Source organism: Ambystoma mexicanum, chromosome 11, assembly GCF_040938575.1.
Source record: "Ambystoma mexicanum isolate Mex_15411 chromosome 11, UKY_AmexF1_1, whole genome shotgun sequence".
NCBI lineage: Eukaryota > Metazoa > Chordata > Amphibia > Caudata > Ambystomatidae > Ambystoma > Ambystoma mexicanum.
Window position 1 is genome coordinate 192,945,770 of NC_090934.1, and position 21,862 is coordinate 192,967,631.

The following is a 21,862-nucleotide window of genomic DNA, read 5'->3' on the forward strand; positions in this document are numbered from 1 at the left end:
AGATGTACCACAAACTCGTTGCTTGGAGAAGTGACTTAACCGGAGGGAGTTGGAGGCGGTTGAGTCAAGAGCTTGAGGGAAGATATTTAGGAAGAGAGTTGAGGGTATTTATGCCCCAGAAGTCTTGTGGACAATGCCGAGGGGTTTGAACGTCATCTTTGCTGCCACTGGGAGCCAGTGCAGAGACTGCAGTCCTGGAGAGATGATCCCTGGGCTTGAGGCCAAAGACAAGTCTCTCAGCCCTGTTCTGAATGAGTTGCAGAGGGTGGAGTAGAAGCAGGCAGATTTAGAAAGAGGATGTTGCAGTAGTCCGGCCTGGAGAGAACCAGAGCTCTGGTGACAGCTTCTGGGGGAAGGAAAGGAAGAATGCCTCTGAGGTGCAGCAACTGGTAGTGTGACTTCTTAGATGTCATATGTGAGGCGGGAAAAGGAGAGTGGAGTCGAAGATAACCCCATGGTTTTTAGCATCACAGGTAGGAGAGGGAAGAGGGCCAAGAAAGGCTGGCCAGAGCGATGGGAAAGGAGGGAGCAGGTGTGCCAATGAGAATTTGTCATACTGGCATGAAGTCAGATCATTGGTGGCACACCACTACTGGATGGCGGAAAGGCAGTCGGATGAGAGAAGAGGTGGCGGAAAGGATCCTGAAAATGAGCTGAGCGTCATCTGCATAGCCCTGAAAGTGGGCAGAGCGGCAATGCGTGGGCATAAAGTGGCAGGTATTGGTTGAACAGCCAGGGAGAGGTTAGACCCTTGGGGAACAGCACAGGTAGGGATAGAGGAAGGACCCATGTTGTACCTAGGCGGGTCTGTCGGAGAGGAAAGGTGTCAACCAAGCCAGTGCCTAATATACCCAGGTCATCACTGAGATGGTTGAGCAGGATGGCATGGTTGACCATGTCAAAGGCAGAAGGGAAATCAATCAAGTAGGATGAGGTCACGGGGTATTGGAGTCATGGTTTGAGAGCAGGTCTTCATGGATGTTCAGGAGAGCAGTTTCCGTGCTTCTGGCAGCTCTGAAGCCAGATTGATAGTCCTGGAGACAACAAACAAATTCAGTGTGAAGATTAAGCTGGGAGATGTCCAGCTTTTCAGGAGTTTGCCCAGGAAAGGAGTGATTGAGATTGGGTGGTAGTTAGCAGGGCAGGAGGGGCTCAGCTGAGAGTTTCTTAAGGGTGAGTGGAAAGCTCAAGTGGCGAAGGAGGGGTTGCATACGTCAGCCAAAGCAGGAGCCAGGGTGTCCTTGATGGTTTTAGAGGAACGGGGAGAACCTGTTTTGACTTTCATAGATCGGCCTTGTCTGGGGGGAAAAGGCAGAGGAGGCGTTGCCACAGAAGGGCCAGAGGAAGAGCATGGTGTAGAGGGAGGAGAGGCAGAGAGGACAGGATGTCCTGAGTTTTAGAGATGAAATGAGAAGCCAGGCTGTGCAGAGGGCCTGTCAGGGGAGAGGTAACTGCAGCAGGATTGGCCAGCTCCTTGCAGATTTGAAAGAGTTCGGCCGAGTTGTTGGATGCCGCAGAAACGCAGGCTTGGATGAGGGCTCTGCAGACAGAGCCGGTATTGCCTTTGGAGCAGGCTGCAGGCCAGTTTGTCAGAGGATGTACCTGAAGCATGCCATTTCCTCTCAGCCACCATGCACGTGCCTTTAATGGTGACGAGGTCTGAGTTGTACCAGAGTTGTTCTTGGCTTTGGGCTTCAAGCGGATCCTCATGACCGGGGCAAGAACATCAAACATCAAGAGTATCAGATATAGCAGAGTGGAGCATAGAAAGGGCTTTCATGGTGTGAGTCAGCCGAAAGGGGACGGGGGTGGAGGGGGGGGTTAAAAGGTGGCGAGGAAAGCCTCAACTGACACCCACTTCATGGGTCTGATAACCAAGAAGGTATGTGGTAGTGCTGGGATAGGCTTGGCCTGAGGGGTGTAGTGAGCTGGGAGGAAAGGAGAAAGTGATCTCTCCGGGAGAGCGGAGTGGTGAGAGGCATAGAAAGGGGAAGGTCTGTAGAGATCAGAACATCCAGAGTGTGCCGTGCAGAACGAGTCTGGCCAGAGGGGAGGATAGAGAGTGAGTCAGAGGTCACGAAAGAGTCCAGAGGAAGGACTGGAAGCATCCAGGTGGATGGTAAAGGTCTCCAAGAAGGAGTTGAGTGGTTGAGACCAGGAGGGAAGAGAAAAGAGATCTGTCCATGTGGCCGATAGTAAGGGAATGGCTAGGAGAGGGAGAGAGCGAGCTTGCAGACAAGGCCTTCGAAAGAGTAGGCCTGCGTAGGAATGAGAGGCAGGAATCCACTCAGAAGATCAGGGCTACAACCGCTCCTGTAACGATTGAACCTGGGCAGAGAGGATCTTGTAGCTGTGAAGTTGGAGTGTCAAAGCTTGTGACAGAGCTGGCCATGAACAATATCTCTGCGAGACCGAGCAAATCGAGACCAGGGTCATGTCTGAGGCTTTGACAGCTGAGCGAGAGTTTAGAGTGGAAATATGGAGAAGGTTGCCGTCCTTGAAAGACTTCCGGAGAGGGATACAGATTGGAGGTATGTCCTGCAGAGGTTTAGAAGAAGCCCGAGGAGGGTGAAAGGGGGGCGGCAGAAGAAAGGGCAGGATAGCCATGGAGGAGACGGCAGGGGGAGGCAAGGAAGCTGTGGAGGGAAGAGGGGACAGCAGGAGAAGGAAGGAAATTGATGAGGCATGTGAAGTCTATCAAAGAGGGTTGGCCTGAGGGCCTTGGAGCAAGATGGTACCACAGGTAATGAGGATGTGAGGGAAGCTGGGCAGGCAGCCACAAAGTTAACAATTCTGGTCCAAAACAGAGGCCCAGGAGGGTCAAGGACCAACACAACTCGCCTGTGCAGGCTGGATTGCCTCATTCCTGGAAAACAGATCTGAGTTTTCTCAGGCCATGGCAGCGCCATCCCCCATACCCTGTGGCGTTCCTCAAGCTTCCTGTGTCCCTCAGTCTATATCTTCACCAAGCCCTTATTCAACCTCCTTGACACAATCCATCTCCTACACCAATCTTGCTGATGACGCCCAAATTCACCTCCCGTCTGGCTCCTACCATGAAGACTCTTTACCATCCACAAAAGACAGTCGACTGTCCAGAGCTGGATTGCCTCTAACCACCTGTGCTTGAATAACAAGATTGAGATCTTCTTAGTTGGCTCCCCTGCTATGCTCAATAAACTCTGTGCTGAATTCACCTCCTTCACCATGGCCAGATTTCAGATACCTGTCTCCTCTTCGGGTGTCCACTTAGATGCTACCCTCTCGCTCACCAAGTAAACCTGGTCACCTCCTTGGCCGCAGACAGTGAAACCTATCAACGCTGCTAGACATTTCCTTTCACTGGTCAGCTGCTGAACCATCACCAGCGCAATCATCGGAGTGAGACTGGACTAATGTTCTCTTTGCAGGTACCACCAAACGGAACCTTAATAAAGTACAGGTTATCCAAAACAATGCCCTCCAAGTAGCCTGAACATTCTGGAAAGAGACCACATCTCAGCCAACAGAAAAAAAGCTCACTGGTTACTGGGACAGGATTATCTTCAAAACATTGCCCATTACGCACAAGTGCCTGTCCAAAACGGCTCCCCAATACTTGACCCAGAAACTTGCGAGATCCAAATCCACCAGACTGGTCGGGTCTGCTCATTCCCACCACCTGGCCTTACCGAAGGCAAGAGGACCAGCTTCCCCACAGTACTGTAAACCATGGGAATGCCCACTGGAAGGCCTTAAAAATGTGGCTTTTCGGTTAAGTGGGCTCACAGGCAACACAGTCTGATCAATAATGTACTTTTTGATCCATGATACCAAGAGCAGCATTTACTACTGCTATGTATGTATGTTGATTGTAGCAGTTTCATCCCTGCCTCTTGCAACAGCGCCCTTATGATTGGATTTCTAGCATAGACTGATTTTCTCTTGCAAGATCATGAACAGGTTGACCTCTTCACAGGACATAACGAACTGCAACAGCCTGACGTGTCTGGATCTCCATGTTGGGACTGATGAACCTACCAGGGACCTTCTAAATTTGCGGACTTGGTCTTCTGTGGTGGGAACAGGACGCTTGCTTCCGAACCCTTCCTCAATAGTCCATTGTTCTCGGGTGACTGATACCCAAGGGATCCCTTCTACTTGCTGGCGCTGGGAGGGTTTACTAACCCTACCTCTCATGACTCCTATACCCGCGCACGATCCATTTGTGAATTTTGGTTGGTATTGCAGTTGTATTCTGAAGTCCTGGCAGCAGCTTTTAGTGGCAGTCCAGACATCTTCAGGCCAACCTAAACCAGCATTGTCAAAGCCAATTGCTCAAGCACTATTAAGACGCAATGGGCTGAGTCTGCTGGTGAAGAAAAGACTGATGGAGGATACATGGATGTACATCACATTTGCTCTGAACCTTTGGACAATAATCCTAAACAAACGTTTTTCACCTACAGCTATGTATATTATCCTGAGCAAAGCGTATCCTCTGTATTGGTCACAGGTTTCTAGATTCCCAACTTTAGCCCCCAACAAATGGTGTAATCCCACAATTGCCCATACCAATAGTGAGACCAACTAAACTTGTGTAGAATTTGGGCGGCCTGGTCTTGTAGCATATTCGGTTCATATTACCAATGCTCTTAGATTTTGGAACCATTTGGATAACCTTCGATGAAAGTACTTGAAGTAATACTAGGTCCTGTTCCAACAAAATACTAATTGGGCGTCCCTTTCTTTTATCGTCCTGCTTTTCCTAGTTCATCTCCATAGAACTGAATCCTCGATTCAGTGTTGATGGCTCTCGAATGCTTTGTAAAGCTGTCATCTTCTGGCATATTGTGTGGTGCGTTTTTTTTTTTTGTTTTTTTTTTTTATTAAATGTTACTTTCATTTGTAACTTCCTTCTAGGCGTGTGTATTTTTATGTTGAGTACATTTGCGCATTTGGCACGGTATAGAAGCGATATACAGCTGGTTCCCGAAGAGCACTAAGCTGAAGGTGGTTGTGATGGATGGTGTCATGAAATTAGACTCAAACTGTACACTGAGGAGCATAGATTCCATTTTAGAAGCTCACTTCCTCATGCTCCCGAACATAAATCCCAGATGCAATCGTCTGCTCAATTACGAACATTCCACTGTATTAAACACACAATGCTTGCTTAGCCAACCCATATAATGTCTATTGTAAGAACCCAAGAGTGTACATTATCACTGAATCGTCCTGAAGAAAGTTAGTTTTGGACAGTGACACGGCTTGTCGCGTGCGTGTTCGTTCGGGATTCCACCCGTTTATGGGTAGCTAGTTGCGACCGAAGCGTTCAACGTGTTATGGGAAAGCTAGTATGCATTTAGTCTACAGTTGTCCTGGAATTTGGGCAGCTGCAGACGTCACTTTTCAAGCTGGATTGAATTTAAAGTCTGCATGAGCTTGACATTTCCGCTTTGCTAGTCAACAGATGTATTTCACTGAACAGTACATGCCATATGTCGTAGCGCAAATTTGGGTTTACTATTCAAATTGCGGTTTCATTTTTAACCCAATTAGCATTGTATTAAATCCACACGGCCTCTAAACTTGTTCGCTCTCATTTTGTTCGCATTTTTAATGCGAAATGGTCTTGTATAGCATACCCTGTTGGGTGGTGTAAGGAATTTTACTCATCTTTTTTTTTTTACAAATAAGAGATGCACGAGTTCTTATCAAATAGCAATGTAGTAGAGCTCCTGTGGCACCGGCTTATTTCTACCGCTGATTCAAACCTATCCATAGCGGTGTGGAAGCCGTGGGGATCGTGTGATTTCCTTCCGTGTTAGGAGCTTTGGCTGTCTTTTGGTAGCGCCGATACTGGGTTTGGCTAACCTCTGCCATTTTGGGAGCCTTGTGTGTGTGGCGCTACAAGGAGAGGATGGATGGGGTTTGGGTTGGGAGGCAGGTGCGAAGCCTGATAATTCGGAGTCCTGATTGTGGCTCTATAGGTGTGACAAGGACACGCCGGCATTTCCGCATCTGTTCCTCCACGGAGGAACGGCTTCAGAATCATTACGATGATCGACACTACTGCGAGCTGTTCTTTGAACATTTCTGTTTGCGCTGTACATTGTTTGATTATGCCGTGCGACCCTATTCTACAGTGCTGAGTTTTCTCACCAAACTAAAAACTCCTCTACTAAAATGAGCCTTTTTGGAGGGTGAAGTCGAGGCAACACTTTCTTCCTGTGAAAGGAATGTGCCTTCCTTCTTTGGGTGTTGGCGAGTTATTCTCATGTTACGTCATTTGTAAGGGTTTCTGTGCTGTATGAAAATCGTTGGATTTTTTTTTTTTAAGGGGGATCCTCGAAGTCTCTCTGATGGAGAACGCTGTTTGTGTAGTTGCTGTCGAGTGCGCTTAGTCTTCTAATAAAGGAGCGCCGTATCCCTCCCCAGAGCTCGTTTTAGTACTTTGTTCCTATGTTCAATAGAAGCCAGCATAGCTACATTTCCTGAAGGCGGGACGCTGACCCGTGCCTGGTTGAGTGCCAACTTCGGTTGCTAGCTTACTTGCGATTTGTTGTGGTGCAGGGTGGAGCAGACTGAGATGGAAAGCATGAACACGGAGCTTTTTTTCAAAAATCGGCTTGCAGGTTTCTGGCACCGAGTGCAAGACGGAGGACTGGGGGGGGTGGGGGGGTGGAGTAGGGAGGGAAAGGGGGTAGGGGCAGTGTTACCCTAGGCTAGGAAGATTTTGACCACGGTGAAAAAGCGTTTAGACCGTTTTGGGCGACGCGGATTGTTGCGTACACATAGGTCCCGTTTAGGAGCACTTCGTATTTCTCACATGCTTGTTGCTTACGTTTCTTAACCACCCAGTACGGGCGTCTTTCCGATTCAGGTTTCCAGAAAGTTGTCAATTTGTGCTCCAGATGCAATGACGAGTCGGGTGTAGGTTGCATGTTAACGTTTTCGATACCTGTAGAAACAATGCTGCATTTGTTGGCAAGTCCTCGCCGGATAAGGTTCATGTTCTTTAACACTGGCCCTTCCTGTTCTGTCAAGATTTATTTTCGTGCCCATCCATCAGTTGGAAGACTTTTGATTACTTGCCACATATGTCTGCCATTGAGGTGAAGGAGTTCTCCAAGACAGACACGCTCTGCTCACTCTAGAGCACATTGTGGGTGTACTGCTGCTGAAGCAAGACCTGCCTCTGCCACCTAAACTGGTACCCAGTACCTCACTGGAGGAAAAAGAACTGTTAGCTGGAATCTCGTGGGTTGGAAGGAGGAGCAAAGGCTCATCTTATTCCTGCCCCTTCCCCGGGATTCACCTTCACTAAAGAAGCCGAGCTGCTGGTCTCCTCTGTCCAACCACATTTAACATTGCTGGCCACATTGAAAGTAAAAACCTGTAGTTCTGCATTTGGCATTTCTCCACACTCTTGAACTATTGCTGCATCCTCAAACCAGTTTGTCACTGCACTGGCTTGAGTGCATTGTTGCCTTGAACAAGTAGCTTGCTTCGTGGAAGAATTTGCACCAGTGTCTCGACCAAGCACCTTGGGGCTCCGCAGCTTCAGTTGATGATATACATCATATTGACCCTGGTGGTTCCATTGACCTGCTTCATTAGAATGTTGCATCCAACTGCCAGAAGCCTCGCGTTGAAATGCTGTCATGTCTGATCTGTGCGATTCAACCATCCAAACCTGGTTAGATGGTGTACCAATAACTGTTCTGTTGGAAGGCTCCAGCCCCACTTGTCCATGCGTTGGAATTGAAGACTAAGTCCTGCTTGTTTTTCGTCAAGAAGTGCATCCTTTTGAACAGTTTGACTTTTTTGTTTGTTTGTTTGGTGGCGTTAGCCTCCCGGAACGGGGAGGGGGCGGCGGGGGCGATAGAAGGCATTAGCACCGGGGTTCCCAAAAACATTTGATTTTCCTTCCTACAACGGGGCGCGTGGTGTCCACTGTAGGAAATAAAATCCTTTTCCAAGATGGCTGCCATTGAATGGGGAGGCAGTGCTCCGTACGGAGCCCCTCTTCCCTTTGCATGGCGGCCTGCAGGCGCTGAAGGTAAAGACTGGCTGTGGCGGCGGCACCAACTGTAGCAGAAATAAGTAGGGTGGAGAAAAAAAGAAATGGGATGGGACGGAGGGTGGGGGGGAGCCGGCTGTCGGGCGGCTTGGAACGCAGGCTTGTACCGGCAGTGCAAGCCAGCGTTCCTAGCCATTGGATTGGTTCCCCTCTGCCCGAGTGCTAATGCCATTTTCCTCCTGGTTAAGGATCCAGAGTACTTGCTGAAACTTGCATGTCTTCGTGTGGGATTTTGTAAATTTTTTCTAATGTTCTTGTCTTTCCCCAACTCTTAACATTTATACAAAACACCTTTTTCGATTACCTGGATGTCCTCCGCATCTCTTACTCGAACTATACCGATGATGCCCAAATTCTCCTTTCCCCCGTTCAGGCTCTTCCCACCAAGACACTGCTAACAACAACTCGTCTACATCGTCCAAAACTGGATGGCAACACACCTATGCTTAAATGACGATAACATCGAGATTCTAATTGTTGGCTCCCCACCACTCTCCAACTTGGATCAGGCCTACAAAACCTTCAACATCGACTGCAATCTAATCCCCATCTCACCCACCACCAAAACTCTGGGTATCTGGATGCTTCACTTGACCTACATCGCATCCACTGCCATCCACGCAGCCAGACTGATCGCCAGTATGCCTTTCCTCTCCGTACCCAATCGCCAGAGCCATTACTACAGCCAAATTGGACTACTGCAAAGGTCTTTTTGCTGGCACCTCAGAACGCAACGTGAAAAATTGCAAATCATCCAAAACAATGCCTTCCGAGCTGCCCTCGGCTTTACCAACACACCCACACCTCAGAAGCCAGACAAGCCACAATTGGCTACTGATCAAGAGTGAAACTTCAAGATCCTCATCGTTCAGAAGTGCCTCTCTGAAACTGCACCAGCATACCTTTCTCAGCATGTGGGGGGAAAAAAATACACCCTTCTTATCCACTAAGATCCTCACACGACCACTTGCTCAAAGTGCCCAGCGTCAATCGCCAAACTGCAGGCGGATCAAGCTTCCCTGTGGTTGCTGCCAAGCTGTGGAACAAAATCCCCATGTTCTTGAGAATGGAACCCTCCAATTGGACCTTTAGGAGAAACTTGGCTTTTCGGCTAAGCTCCTTGGAGCCAAGACACTATCACTGCTGAATATCTTTAAATTATACCTCCTGCCTTCCCTGTAGACACCCTTTCCTTAAGACAACTAGCGCCTACATACCTGAGGGTTCAGTGCGCTGCTACAAATGCACATTTTTTTTTTGTTTTTTTTTTGTTTGTTACATTTAGGCGTTTAATCGAACCTTGATTGGACACATTATTTTGTACTTTTGCTGTTAGGTGAGTATAGGCTGACCTCCACCTACGTTTCCACAAAAGGCGCAGAGGGGATATCTTGCCTGGCTGTTTCACCTTTGATAGGTAATCGCCCTTGTTTTGTAGAATTGAGAGGGCAGAGTGGTACTTAAGCCATGGCTTTTCATTGTACTCTTGCGGGGCTGAAGTAGTTCCACAATTGCTATATTACTAGGGCTGGGAATCCTCCTTTCAGGGATTTTATGTGGCTCCTGATCGCAACGTAATAGAACTCCACAAGCTACTTAGCTGGTGCTACTCTGTTGGCCATTTTGAATTTCCATAAATATGCCTCTTAATTGCATTTCCATTGTGAATGTTTTAACTCTATTACAAGCCACCATATGCTCTTTAAAATGTGCAATACGAATGGGCTTTGATCATAGGAATAATGCTGAGCATATATGCATTAATTCACGGTTTTTACTGTGCACCTCAAAGATTTCTCTCTGGGTGAATTTATGTGATTGCTGAATCCTTGAACTGTTGAGTTGTATATAGAATGGGTACTTTTTGCTGTTTTATAAACTGATTCTGTAGACCGATATCACTCCAATAGTGTAGGTCGTTCTGACAGCTTATCACGATGTGCTTTGCACCCTGAAGTAAACTGCACTCAGAATAGCGTGTGGCTGTCTGATATACCCTGGAGCAGACGTTGAAGGGGATGGGCGGAGACAAGAGTTGGAGTGCTGCTGCATACTGGGACCTTGTGCTCTTCCCCACCTGTCTCTCGCCCTGGCGTGGTGCAGTTGTTGAGCTGCAAATATCTCAAACTGTGCATCCTAGGGCCTTTCTTTGTTACTCGCATGGAGACCATTCGGTCCTTCTACGACCAAATTGATGTTTTGCCAATCTTCTCCTGTGTGTAGGTGCTGAATACCGGGGAAAGGGGTGGGGGTGTCCAAATGTCATGTAGCCAGTGGGTAACTATGCAATTTTTGGTGAAATGTTAATGTTAAAGGACATTTGTACCGCGCACTATCACCGCCGTAGTGGTCCCTTGGTGCTCTGGCGGCTCTGAAAGAGGGGGGGAGGTTGAGTTAGTGGGAGGAAGCAGGAAAAGTGCAAGAGAGCAGTGATGTGCTGTTGGCGGCCTCAGTCTGGTGGGTCCGTTTGCTGGGCCAGGGGTGTTTGCGGCTGGTAGTCGTCGTGTACTGTTGTGCAAGGATATGTGTGGTTTTGTTTTGTTGCAATGTAGTGAAGTTTGTGCGGTTTGTTGTGCTGTAGGTTTTGTTTGGGAGTTTGAGAGGTGTATGCAGAAAGGAAAATTGTTAGTAGGGTTGGTTAGTTTGCGTCTCTATCCTGAATTGAAGCGCTCGGCTTGCGTAGCCTCCCTTGTTGCGAATCTGTCCTGATCTGGGTCTGACTGGCATACAGGTTCCATTCTCCTCTAGTCCCCGCCTCTAACATGCTCTCTGATAGCACCCCTTATCCGCCATTTAGACTCTAGTGGCCAGTGCATCTGCCAATGATAGCTCCCCTTATCCTCCATTTAGACTCTAGTGGCCAGTGCATCTGCCAATGACATGCTAACATTCACAATTCCATCTAGATGCGACGCAGGCTAATGTTCCCAGTTCTATTTAAGTGTGGACATGCTAGTATTATGGCACTCTGTTATTGGGAGGTAAAATAGAGTGGCAGGGGTTTTCTGGAGTAGAGTGATTGCTCTACTCCCCCCCCCCCCCCATGTCACACTCACGGTTTTTGTTGGTGTCTGTTGGCTTCCTTGGCGTCCCCTGCAGACACATCTTGGAGCCGCCAATGTCAGAGCCGCCCTTGGCCTTGGGGCCCTTAGCCGCAGGGCCAATGTCGGGCAGAGGGCTGCCCTGGAAAGGGTCATGATATGTGGCCAGGAGACCAATCGGGGTGCCGGGAGGAGGGTTGGGAGGCGGGATTTGGGCTGAGGAAGGGGCGCGGTGGAATGCTTTTTAAACACTTTTACAGTGTTTAAAATGGTAGATGCGCATCTGGGGGCCAACTCACCGTGGCCAGCCTCATGGATAGTGGTGGTGGCGAGGACGCCACGCTCCCGAGTTGGTTTCCTTTTTTTGTGGAATTGTGTATGGTAAAATGCATGTTCACCATGCCACATTCAAACTCGCTTTCCTTTTATAAATCTAGATAGTGCTAGCCTCAGAAAATTAATCCTATCCTTTCGAAGTAAAAATACAAGCATTTAGCTTGCATGCTGACAGTGCATTTCTCTGTGGCTGTAAATCAGAGGTGCATTTGCAGGTGTGGCTACTTGGGTGGTGGTGCTTTTTAACCGAGAATCCTTTTTACTCCTACCATTTAAAATAAAAGGGTGAGGGGTGGGGGGTGGGATTGTTGAAGGTTTAATCCCACCCTAATGTAGATCGGTTTTTGGTTTATAAAAGGAAGACCCACCCATCCTACACCCCCCCCCCAGCCAGCATCTGTCCATAGTTGATTAACTGTTGCTAGCAGCTGTACTCAACGTGTTTCATAAACTGATACCTTGCTAAGGTTTATAGTGAATATTTCGAATTCCAAAATGTCAATGTTACCAAAAGAAAATATTTGAATCTTTTTTTTTTGTTTTGTTTGAAATGGGGGGGGGTTCCCACAACCCCCCTTATTTTTTTAACCCTTATTTTTAACTCCCGAAACAAACATGTAAATGAGAAAATATATTTTTTTGGTAACATTTTTTCGACATTTTTGTCATTCGAATTTTTTTGTTCCCGACATATTAACTGGATACTCCTTGATAAGGTGATACGTTTCCCAGAGTCGTCAATATATCTTCAATTTGCCTATTGTATTACTTCTCCAAGATTGCTATGTTCTGTTGTGACCACTGCAAGTACTATGTTGTATACTCCATTAAACGAGCACCCATTTTGAATTCCGACTTGTAATGGGCAATTTCTATACTTTCCCTTTTGTTCAGGGGAAACCTTGTTGGGGCTGGGGTGCCAGGGTTCAAATATACTTTTTGGGACATCTTGAGTGGTTTTCATGTTTTTCCACTGGCTAGCCACACCTGATTGCAATATCCCATCTTTATTCCTTAATCTAGTGAAGTGATCGCACAGCATCTTTTTATGCAGGGAATTCTTTTGACTTTAACTGCTTTTTGTATTGCTCTTAGTTTCTTCATCACACATTTGAGAAACCATAAACATGCGATAGACAGTATGTGTATTGGAAGAACGCAGGTTATTTATGGCCATTCGACTAAGAGTACAACACAAGGAGTTTTCGCAGTAATCCAAAAATCCGATTTGCTGTCGGTATGATAGTTACAATCTGCCAACAGACAAAGTCCACCCGAAACGCCATGAAGTTGTTCAGTAATCTGACGTTTTAGGCCATTAAATCGGGTTCGGGGTGTAGCACTATTACTGATGAAGAAAGCAGCATTACATTGTTTTGGTAACGTTGCAAGATCTTTAGTAATTGCCAACCTAATCTTGGCTACACTACTTTTACGGTCCATTCTAGAGAAAGGCCCTCTTCTTGCCCAGGTTACTTGTAACACCGGTTTTAGTGCTTAAATTGATTTCATGCCTTACACCGGACATCATTGCCCTAATGTGGTAGGTGATTAATACATTAATTTGCATGATTTCTCGTGCAGAATGTCCAGTTTAATCAATTATGAATGTCGGATAGCTTCTTTGTCTAGGCCACACTTTAATTTCTTCAAAACGTACAGCCCTCAGATTAAACGACTAAAGCATGCCCATTATAAACTGCACAAACGGTGTTATGGTATTGCTTTTTTTGTGATTTGGAGTTTATGCAAGATAACATTTTCATGACTTAGATTAGAACATGTTAAAGCAAGTAAACGTTTTTAATAGTTTCATTTACTACAAGTTGGTTGAATCTTTTTTTTTTTCTTTCAAAGTTGGTGGAATCTTCGTTGAAGGGCGAGATCGTGTTTGACCCCCGCAGCACGTACTACCTGTGGTTTGTGATGGATTTCTGTGATGGTGGAGATATGAATGAGTACTTACTGTCTCGCAAGCCTAGCCGAAAAACAAACACAAGTTTTATGCTGCAGCTTAGCAGTGCGCTGGCATTCCTGCACAAAAACCAGATCATCCACCGCGACTTGAAACCCGACAACATCCTCATCTCAAAGGGCAGAATCGGTGCAAATGACCTGGAGCCCACCCTGAAGGTGGCGGACTTTGGCCTGAGCAAGGTGTGTTGCACATCAGGGCTGAACCCTGAAGAGCCTGTAAGTGTGAACAAGTGCTTCCTCTCTACGGCCTGTGGCACAGACTTCTACATGGCGCCCGAGGTGTGGGAGGGCCACTACACTGCCAAAGCTGACATTTTTGCTCTTGGGATTATTATATGGGCCATGCTGGAGCGCATCACCATTGTTGACACAGAGACCAAGAAAGAGTTGCTAGGCAGCTATGTGAAGCAGGGCAGCACAATTGTCCCTGTTGGGGAGGCCCTACTGGAGAACCCCAAAATGGAGTTGCTCATTCCCTTCAAGAAGAAGTCGATGAATGCACGAATGAAACAACTGATCAGGGAAATGCTGGCCGTCAACCCACAGGACCGGCCGGATGCATTCGATCTTGAACTACGACTGGTGAGAATGGCTTTCAGAGACTTCTGCTGGGACACGTGACGTTTAAGGAGACGCCCCAGTTTCCGCCTGGGGTGTGACGATCAGCACACGCTCGTGCGAGACGAGGTAGATGAACTCTGCCCAGATGAAGCGTTGGGGAGGGGGACATACCAGTTAAACTTATAACACTTTGCTTAAGTTGCTTTGAGGTGTAAACCAATATTTAGCGCTCTGCTGGTGTTTTGTGAAGTGAACGCAGAAGTATGCGTGAGACCTGACCACTTCACTCATAATTCCCTCGCAACCTGTCTGGACCCCCCTCTTAATGAGCGTATTTCAACGTTTCTGGGAGTAGGTGATTTGCATGCTGGAAGTGCAGATCCTGTCGTGAGATGGCTGAAGAATGTGTTTGTTGGTAGTTGTAAGTGTGAGGGTGTGCGTTTGACAGTGTTTCCATTTCACGCACTGATCCTTTATTTGTTTTGTGCTGCTCCAGTAGGAAGCAGGTCTAAAGGTTGTTTTCGCATAAGGAAGAAGTTGATGGAAAGACTTCCCAGTCCAGAGGTTCTGAGCTACATTTTGCACAGAGGCTATGCCCTATATATTTTTGTTTTTTGTTTAAAAAGCTGCTGAAACCTGCTTTACCTGGCAGGGAAGTTTGGAACTAGGTTGTAAGTAACTGCTTAGCACGTAGGCTTTACGGATTTCCTTTCCTTAAGTTTGTAGTGTAACGCAGTGTCTGCTCTATGGCATACCACAGCAGGGTGGGGCTGGCGTAGACCACTTTGGCTGGTAATCTTACCGCCCCCTCCCCCTGGTTAAACTTGCCTCAATCTTGAATTGCTTCCGCTGACCCATCAACCCAATCCTTTGGCTGTCGTTCAGGGTGGCCTGTCCTTAGAACAACTCTTAAAACTGGCTCCTATTGCCTACAGAGCACTCCTGTTATATCATGGGTATATCATTGAGCCCATCTGGCCAAGTGTCAACCACACAAACGATTAATTATTAACTGTTAATTCAGTTGTTACTTTTACAGACCAAACTGCACTTTCATTGGGAGTGTGATGTTTACAGGTGTTGGGTAATAATTTAATGTCTGACTATATATTCTGTGGTTACTGAGGCTGGCAGTCAGTTTGAGATCTACTGCAGCCTGGAATGGTTTTCTGACCACTCTTTCACGCCGAACATTATGGTGCCTGTCAATGGGCAGAGGCCTCGTGCCAGCATTGTCCGATGAATAAAGAATCTGATGTTGCAAGCGGAAGCTGCAACACTCAAATTCCCACAACCCCCACTTGAAAGCTGGCTGTTTTTCAGCTTTTTTGACTATCTGATTCCTAACCTTACCAAACGCCTGTCTTTGCTTTGTGGCTGAAGTTAGTTACTCAACCCGCTGGTGTTGATTCGTCTGGGAGGACGACTATCTTGGTGTTCTTGGATAAATCGTCCCCTTTCTTCACCAAGCAGTCTGAATCACCCAAGGTATTTCTCTGCCTGCATGCTCCTGTTACTCTGCTGCTCTGTTGGTTAGTGATGCAGCGGAATGCAGTCCAGTTTCTGACCTACCGCGTGGCTGACGTTTCTTTGGGACCGTGTACCTCGGAGCGTTCATGTGTACGAGATGCCAGCTTTGCACTATGGCGGAGTGCCAGTGGTTTTGTGTACAGCTTTTCGCAAGTGTTTTGGGTTGTTGTGGGATACGGTTGGCATGAATTGCTGTGCGGAATGCAGAGCTTTTGTTCGGTAGCTTAAAACTGGGCACCTGTTTGGAGTCCCATGTTAAATGGGGCTACACACATGTATCTTACTCGTACCATTTGTATATTCTCATTAGGCTTGGCCTTCAGTGCTACTCTAAACGAATCCCACCCCTCACATTCTGATCTGGACATTTGCACTCACAGCTGCTTGGGTCTCCCACGTTATGCTGAATCGGCACCCGGTCAGTATGGTGGGTTGAATTGTTTGGTGCTAAATTGTGCATATTTAGAACTATGTGCACTTTTTAGGCTAGATCAAGTATTGTATTTAAGTTTTAGTGGGACACAAAGGGAAGTAAAATGCACCTCATTGGATCTCGGTAAGAGGCATGCAATTGCTCAAAACTTTGCCAGTGATCCTGGATTGCTGTGAAATTCTGCAAACTGGGCACTTTCGCTACAAGGCCTGGTTTCCATGCCTTTCTATGCAAAACTCCAAGCTTTCTGCCATGCATCCCATTTCTACCCTGTATATTTGCAAATCGTTTTGTTTTGCCTTTATTTCTTTGACCCAACTTTCCCACACCCAACCCCCTAAAAATCTTTAAGAATGTCAGCTGGTTTGAGCCCCGACCATCATTTAAGACCTATTCTGGAACATGTAATCCAGCGTTGATGCTTTTTCCACATTTCTGACGTTCAGGGTGAGCTGGGAGTGATGCATTGCACCTCGTGGAAGGTGTCTTCTTGGCCGTTAAACTCCTTTTGCCCTGCTACGCACTGCATCAGCCTGAGGTCATTTGCTCAAATGTGCTTTCCTATCTTAATGCTGCATCCTTTCCCTTTCAGTACTTCAGAGCTCTTGCGGCGGGGTTTGGACAATCCTTTATATAAAGAATTCTGGGACAATTACACACCGATCACCTGCGCAGACCATTCCAACTAACTTGGGAGGCCAATGTTATCCACAAAGCTACGAGATACTTTTTTTTTTTTGTACACGGCAAAAATTGTAAACTATATTTTATGAAAAAATGTAAGAGGGACGTTGATTGTGTAATTTATTTGTTCAGGTCCTGAGTAAGATTAAACTCTGACTCCAAATGAAGACTCTTGTGGTTTGTCGAGCTGTTGTGATATTGTGGGTGTGTGAATGATGAAGGCTTTGATCTACCTGCACACTTTATCCTGCTCCAACACTGGCAAGCAGTCCTTATCGCAAGTACAAAGCAGGCAAGGGCACAACTAAACATTGCTCCTCCGTTTTCTGTTTGAAATGTTGCCTCACCAAATCTATGCTACTCTTGACCTGTAATGGCGGACAGCTTTATGTGTATGATTAGAAACTGCGAAGTCACAAACCGTCACCCATTCAAAATCTAGAAGTAAACAAACTTTGTGAAAATGGGAGGAACGGGCAGGGGGAGCTTCACAGGGGCGGAGTGGTGCCAGGGACAGAGGCAGGAGGAGCTTCACAGGGGCGGAGTGGTGCCAGGGACAGAGGCAGGAGGAGCTTCACAGGGGCGGAGTGGTGCCAGGGACAGAGGCAGGAGGAGCTTCACAGGGGCGGAGTGGTGCCGGGGACAGAGGCAGGAGGAGCTTCACAGGGGCGGAGTGGTGCCAGGGACAGAGGCAGGAGGAGTTTCACAGGGGCGGAGTGGTGCCAGGGACAGAGGCAGGAGGAGCTTCACAGGGGCGGAGTGGTGCCAGGGACAGAGGCAGGAGGAGCTTCACAGGGGCGGAGTGGTGCCAGGGACAGAGGCAGGAGGAGTTTCACAGGGGCGGAGTGGTTCCGGGGACAGAATTCAGACTGGCAGTATCTCTTCTGTCCAGAAGTGTAAAAGTACACCACTCGGGATGCGTCTTTTGTATGAGCGCTCACCTCATGGGTTTCTTCCTTTTTAGATCTGACTGTGGATGATGGTTGCTGGATCTCACACCAGTTAAGTCTCTTCTCTTCGGTTATCCTAATGGGCTTTTCTTACTCGTGCAATGTCACTTCTGTGTCATTCTGCTGGTCCAAGTACAGTTAAGTAACCACAAGCAGATGAGGCAATTGGCCGGCCATTTAAATGCAGAGTTGGAGGATATATTTTCTACAACTCCATGCAGTTGTACAATGTGCCCTGTAATGGACACAAGGAGTAACTCATGGGCATATATTTTTGTGGTGTGAGGGGCGGGTGCGCTAGTGAGGGATAGCAACAAAACTGTACTGTCCCTTTAATGGTTTCGGCTCCCAAAGACCCTAAGCCAAAGGAAAGGCCTAGACTCTGATCATGCAGATGAGACGCAACTCTTCAAGCTCCCCTCTTCCCCCTCTATCATCCCTGACTGGCTGTCTACTATTCAGTCTTGGTGCACCTGCAGTGTTCTGTCTCGATGCCAGCAAGACCGAGATCCTTCCTATTGGGACACCTGCACCCTATTTCCCTCCTGCATTCTGGCTGTCCTGTATGGGCTCACCACCCTCTCCGTCCGCTGGGGCCTGAAACTTGGTCATCTCCCCCTCTCGCTCCCACTCTCGTTGTAGAAGCGCCTTATAAATATCAAATGGCAATTATCTCCAAGCATGCAAGTGGTTTTGTATAACACCCTTCTACCACATTTGGTGGCCTCGCTACACGTGGCTCTAAAAGGAATGTGCTGGGAGCTCCATTGGTGGGAAGCAACATGTAAAACCAGTGGTAAATGCTAGTTGAAGTATCCGGCTTGTGTTCGTACTGCTTTCTGAGGGTTTGCAGAAATGAAGGATGCTAAAGCAAGAATGATATCGGTGGAACTGTATGGGACAGACATAGGGTCACAAAGTTGCCCCACTTTCCCAGATACACTATACGTCTCATGGTTAAGGGTCCGTAATAATGCAGCTGTCAAGCTTCCCTCGCCATGACCAATCAGACTTCAACCTGCACTTCCACAGATGCTTCTGCAGGCTCCATTGACGACTGATGCACTCCACATTGTACTAAACCCATTCCAGTCACTTCCTATCTTGCACCAAACTTTTATTTTTTTCCCCCCTAACTTTTTATTGGTATTTGGGAAATGGAACAATAAATGTACAGCAGGTGCCTGTCCATAGCATAGGCTTCTTGCATTAATGGATCCTTTGATTAATTGGCGTAAGGGATCAGGTTCGAAGATGCCAGAAATTACAATTATACATGGTATGGTGAGTTAACTGGGCAATTACGACTAACGCTGAAGAGATCTGCTATCATTGTTAAGGGTGCCTTCTGAGTTGTATGGCTCCCTACACCGTTGTTGTCCTATCCGTCTCATGGTTCACTGTGGTTAATTGTAATATCTCTTCCTGGTCTGTGGATAGATATAGTTAAGCTGAGTAAGTTCCACAGGAAACCTGAAAATTCAATGATTAACTTTTCATTCGGATGACTGTGATTTGGCTGATTCTGTATTTGTCAAATTTGAACTTCACCAACTTTTTTTTTTCTTTTCTCCTTCCAGCGAAGTTTTTCAGTGAAAATATAAGACCCGATCGTTGCAACACAACCCTGGAACTTCAGCAAAAGTGTGGAAAGTGATGATAATCTTGACTGGTTGTCTTGGCGTTAGGATGGCTGTCTCTACACTTACTGAATTTCCTTATTTTTTGCAACCAATCTTAACGTAAAGATTCTCTCAATTTCATCTTGGCCCTGGCCACTATACATGTTCCACCGATATTAAAATGGATGGACAATCTAGGCATGACTCGCATCACCCTGCCTAGTAATATAACCAATACCAACAGCCATGTCCTTCAGCTGTGGTCACTTTTCACATGCTAAAAAGGTTTATCGGTTTGCTAGAGCCTGAATGCCAAATGTATCCATGTACCCAGAGAAGGGGTCCTAGAGACTGCTCTATGGCTGTTTGTCCGGATTATTTGCCTATGCGTTCTCCCACAGCAATAACTCCTCTACTGCACAAAATTACATGGCAAATCTTATTTGTTTCAATGTAGCCACTACTCCTATGTCCTGTCCACTTTCCTCTGTACTTGTGGAACAACCATCCTTCAGGACGTAACCGTGGCACTTTTGTAAAAAAAAAAACATCAAATGATTTTTTTTTTTGTTTGTCCTTTCATTTTTACACGGGGCCAACACATGTGGCCGTAAAACCGTCTTTCTGAGCTCTGCCCTGGCATCACCCTTCAGTCCTTTTCTCTGCGGGGTCGGACGCACTTGCATCACTGAATTTTTCTTTTGTTCCCTTGTCCTTCATTCCTGCTCCATTTCCACGGTCATCTTGCCCTCCGTCTATGCCAGAGCATCTGGGGATTCGTGTCCTGTTATTCCTGTGAAAGTAGTTTCGCGAGGGCAGGTCCCCACTCTTTGCCTGAAGTGTTTAGGCCCAGAATACCATTGGAACTCGTGCTTCTATTGCGACTCCCTCTCCATCCGTACACTCTAGCGTCGGCTTGTCTGGTCGGAGAAGGGGGGTTCAATGTGTTCCTCCACCTCACTTACAGCTCTTCATTGATGAGAAAACGAAACCATCAGTAAGTGGTATATTTTTTTTATTTTTTTTAAGGACACCCTGGCTTGGGGGTACTCCTTTCCGGGGTCTTCCAGGTTCAGATGGGGCTGAAGTAGCTCTACTACCAGGGATTTCCCTGAGGTGTCCCGCAATGGGCCTAACGGGCGCACCAGAGCTCACTGCGAGGACCCCCACATGGGGCTGCCAAAAACTGGTTCTTCCGAGGCTCCCTGGAAACCTCAGGGCAAACCCTGGTACCAAGAGCCACAGAAGAACTGGGCCCAACTTTAGCCCCTAAACTCATCAAGATCTAATTGCACTGAGTCTCAGCTCAAGGCCCCTCCCAAGGTGGCTAAACTTATCTGGGTTACCCCTGAGGGTCCCCTTCTTGGGGCAATTGTCAACTCCAGGAGAATTGAAGGACCCCCTTTGAGGGTCCTGGCTGTAGGGCGCGACTCTCCGCCTGCCCACACTTAGGCTTGTGGCGACACCAGTTCTGCTCACGGGACACAGAAGGCAGTCTCGCACCATAGGCCTTACAGGTTTGGCTCTGCCGAGTGTCCCCTTCTTTGGGCTAATTGTTCAGCAGTCCCTAAGGTGTTGAGTACACAACCTAGATCTGAGAGTACCGGCTCTGCCGGGGTTCCTTGCTCCAAGGGTAGGATGTCACACAAGACCCCTGACTCCCCTGAGGTGACTATGGCCTCACTCCTGTGACACAGTTCGCCTCAGGTGTTGACAAAATGGTGGCCCAACCCCCGTGGACCATGGCAGCCATTTTGACTAATTCTCTTACACCAACATTTACCATGGCTGGTGCTGAGGGGCCTCCTTTTGGGGCTGAGCAGCCTTTTCCACATTTTGTGGAGAGTAAACTTGGTTCGCCCTCCAATGGAGTGGCGTTCTCGGGCACTGCTACCGCTAACTGTGGATCCAATTAAGGGGGGTGGGTATATGCCCCTTCCGAGCGCCTTTGCCCACTCAGCGCCTATACCTTTGTCCGAGTATGCATTTTTTGGGGCAGTTTCAGATGCTTATACATTATGATACCAACATTCTCCTAGGCCCGCCTGTACCGCCTCCTGCTCCTGCTGATCCTACGCAGGCCCCTGTGCTGTCTCCGCCACCTCTTCCTGCAGTATCTCCACTTCCTCGTCTCCCTCTGATTTCTCCGGTAGAAAAAACATCCGGTGCTCTGCCAGACAACATTTAAGTCCCTGAAGCGCCACGTGCAGCGGATCAGTCATCTGGTCCAGCTTAACTGGATGAGGACCAGGACAGTGATGAGCCACCCTGCTCTATTAGAGCATTTCGCAACCGGGTGCTGGACATGATGGCGCTGCTAGACATGCCAGTACCCGAGGCCCCAGCTCCACAGTAGGGGGTGCTTTCTGGAGCCTTCACTCTGTCGACACAGGAGCGCACCGGCCTGTTCTTCCAGAAGGACGTCTTGGCTGAGGCCTGCAAGGTCTGGGAAAAGCCTAATTCCAGGCAGCATCTAAACAAGATTGACGCTCAATATAAGCTTCATGCATCTGAGGACCTATCTTTGTCTGCATGCCTGCTTCCCTAGTCGACGGTGGTGGTGGCAGCAGCTACGCTCCAGTCCAAGCCAGCCTCTATCCTCCACTGCAGCGTCCCAGATCCTCTCTGAGGACAAGCTTCTTGACGCTATTGGGGAAAAGGTC

The 21,862-nt window shown here is 47.7% G+C and overlaps 1 protein-coding gene across 1 annotated transcript in view; it reads left to right on the forward strand.

Annotated features, from left to right (window-relative positions):
- Window positions 1-16,790, forward strand: part of PDIK1L (PDLIM1 interacting kinase 1 like) — a 61,331-nt gene extending 44,541 nt beyond the window's left edge. Inside the window, exon 3 of the mRNA XM_069622805.1 lies at window positions 13,300-16,790. Within this exon, the coding sequence (XP_069478906.1) occupies window positions 13,300-14,040 (741 nt within the window). The 3' untranslated portion in view covers window positions 14,041-16,790. The remainder of the gene's footprint in view (window positions 1-13,299) is intronic.
- The last annotated feature ends 5,072 nt before the right edge of the window (window positions 16,791-21,862 follow it).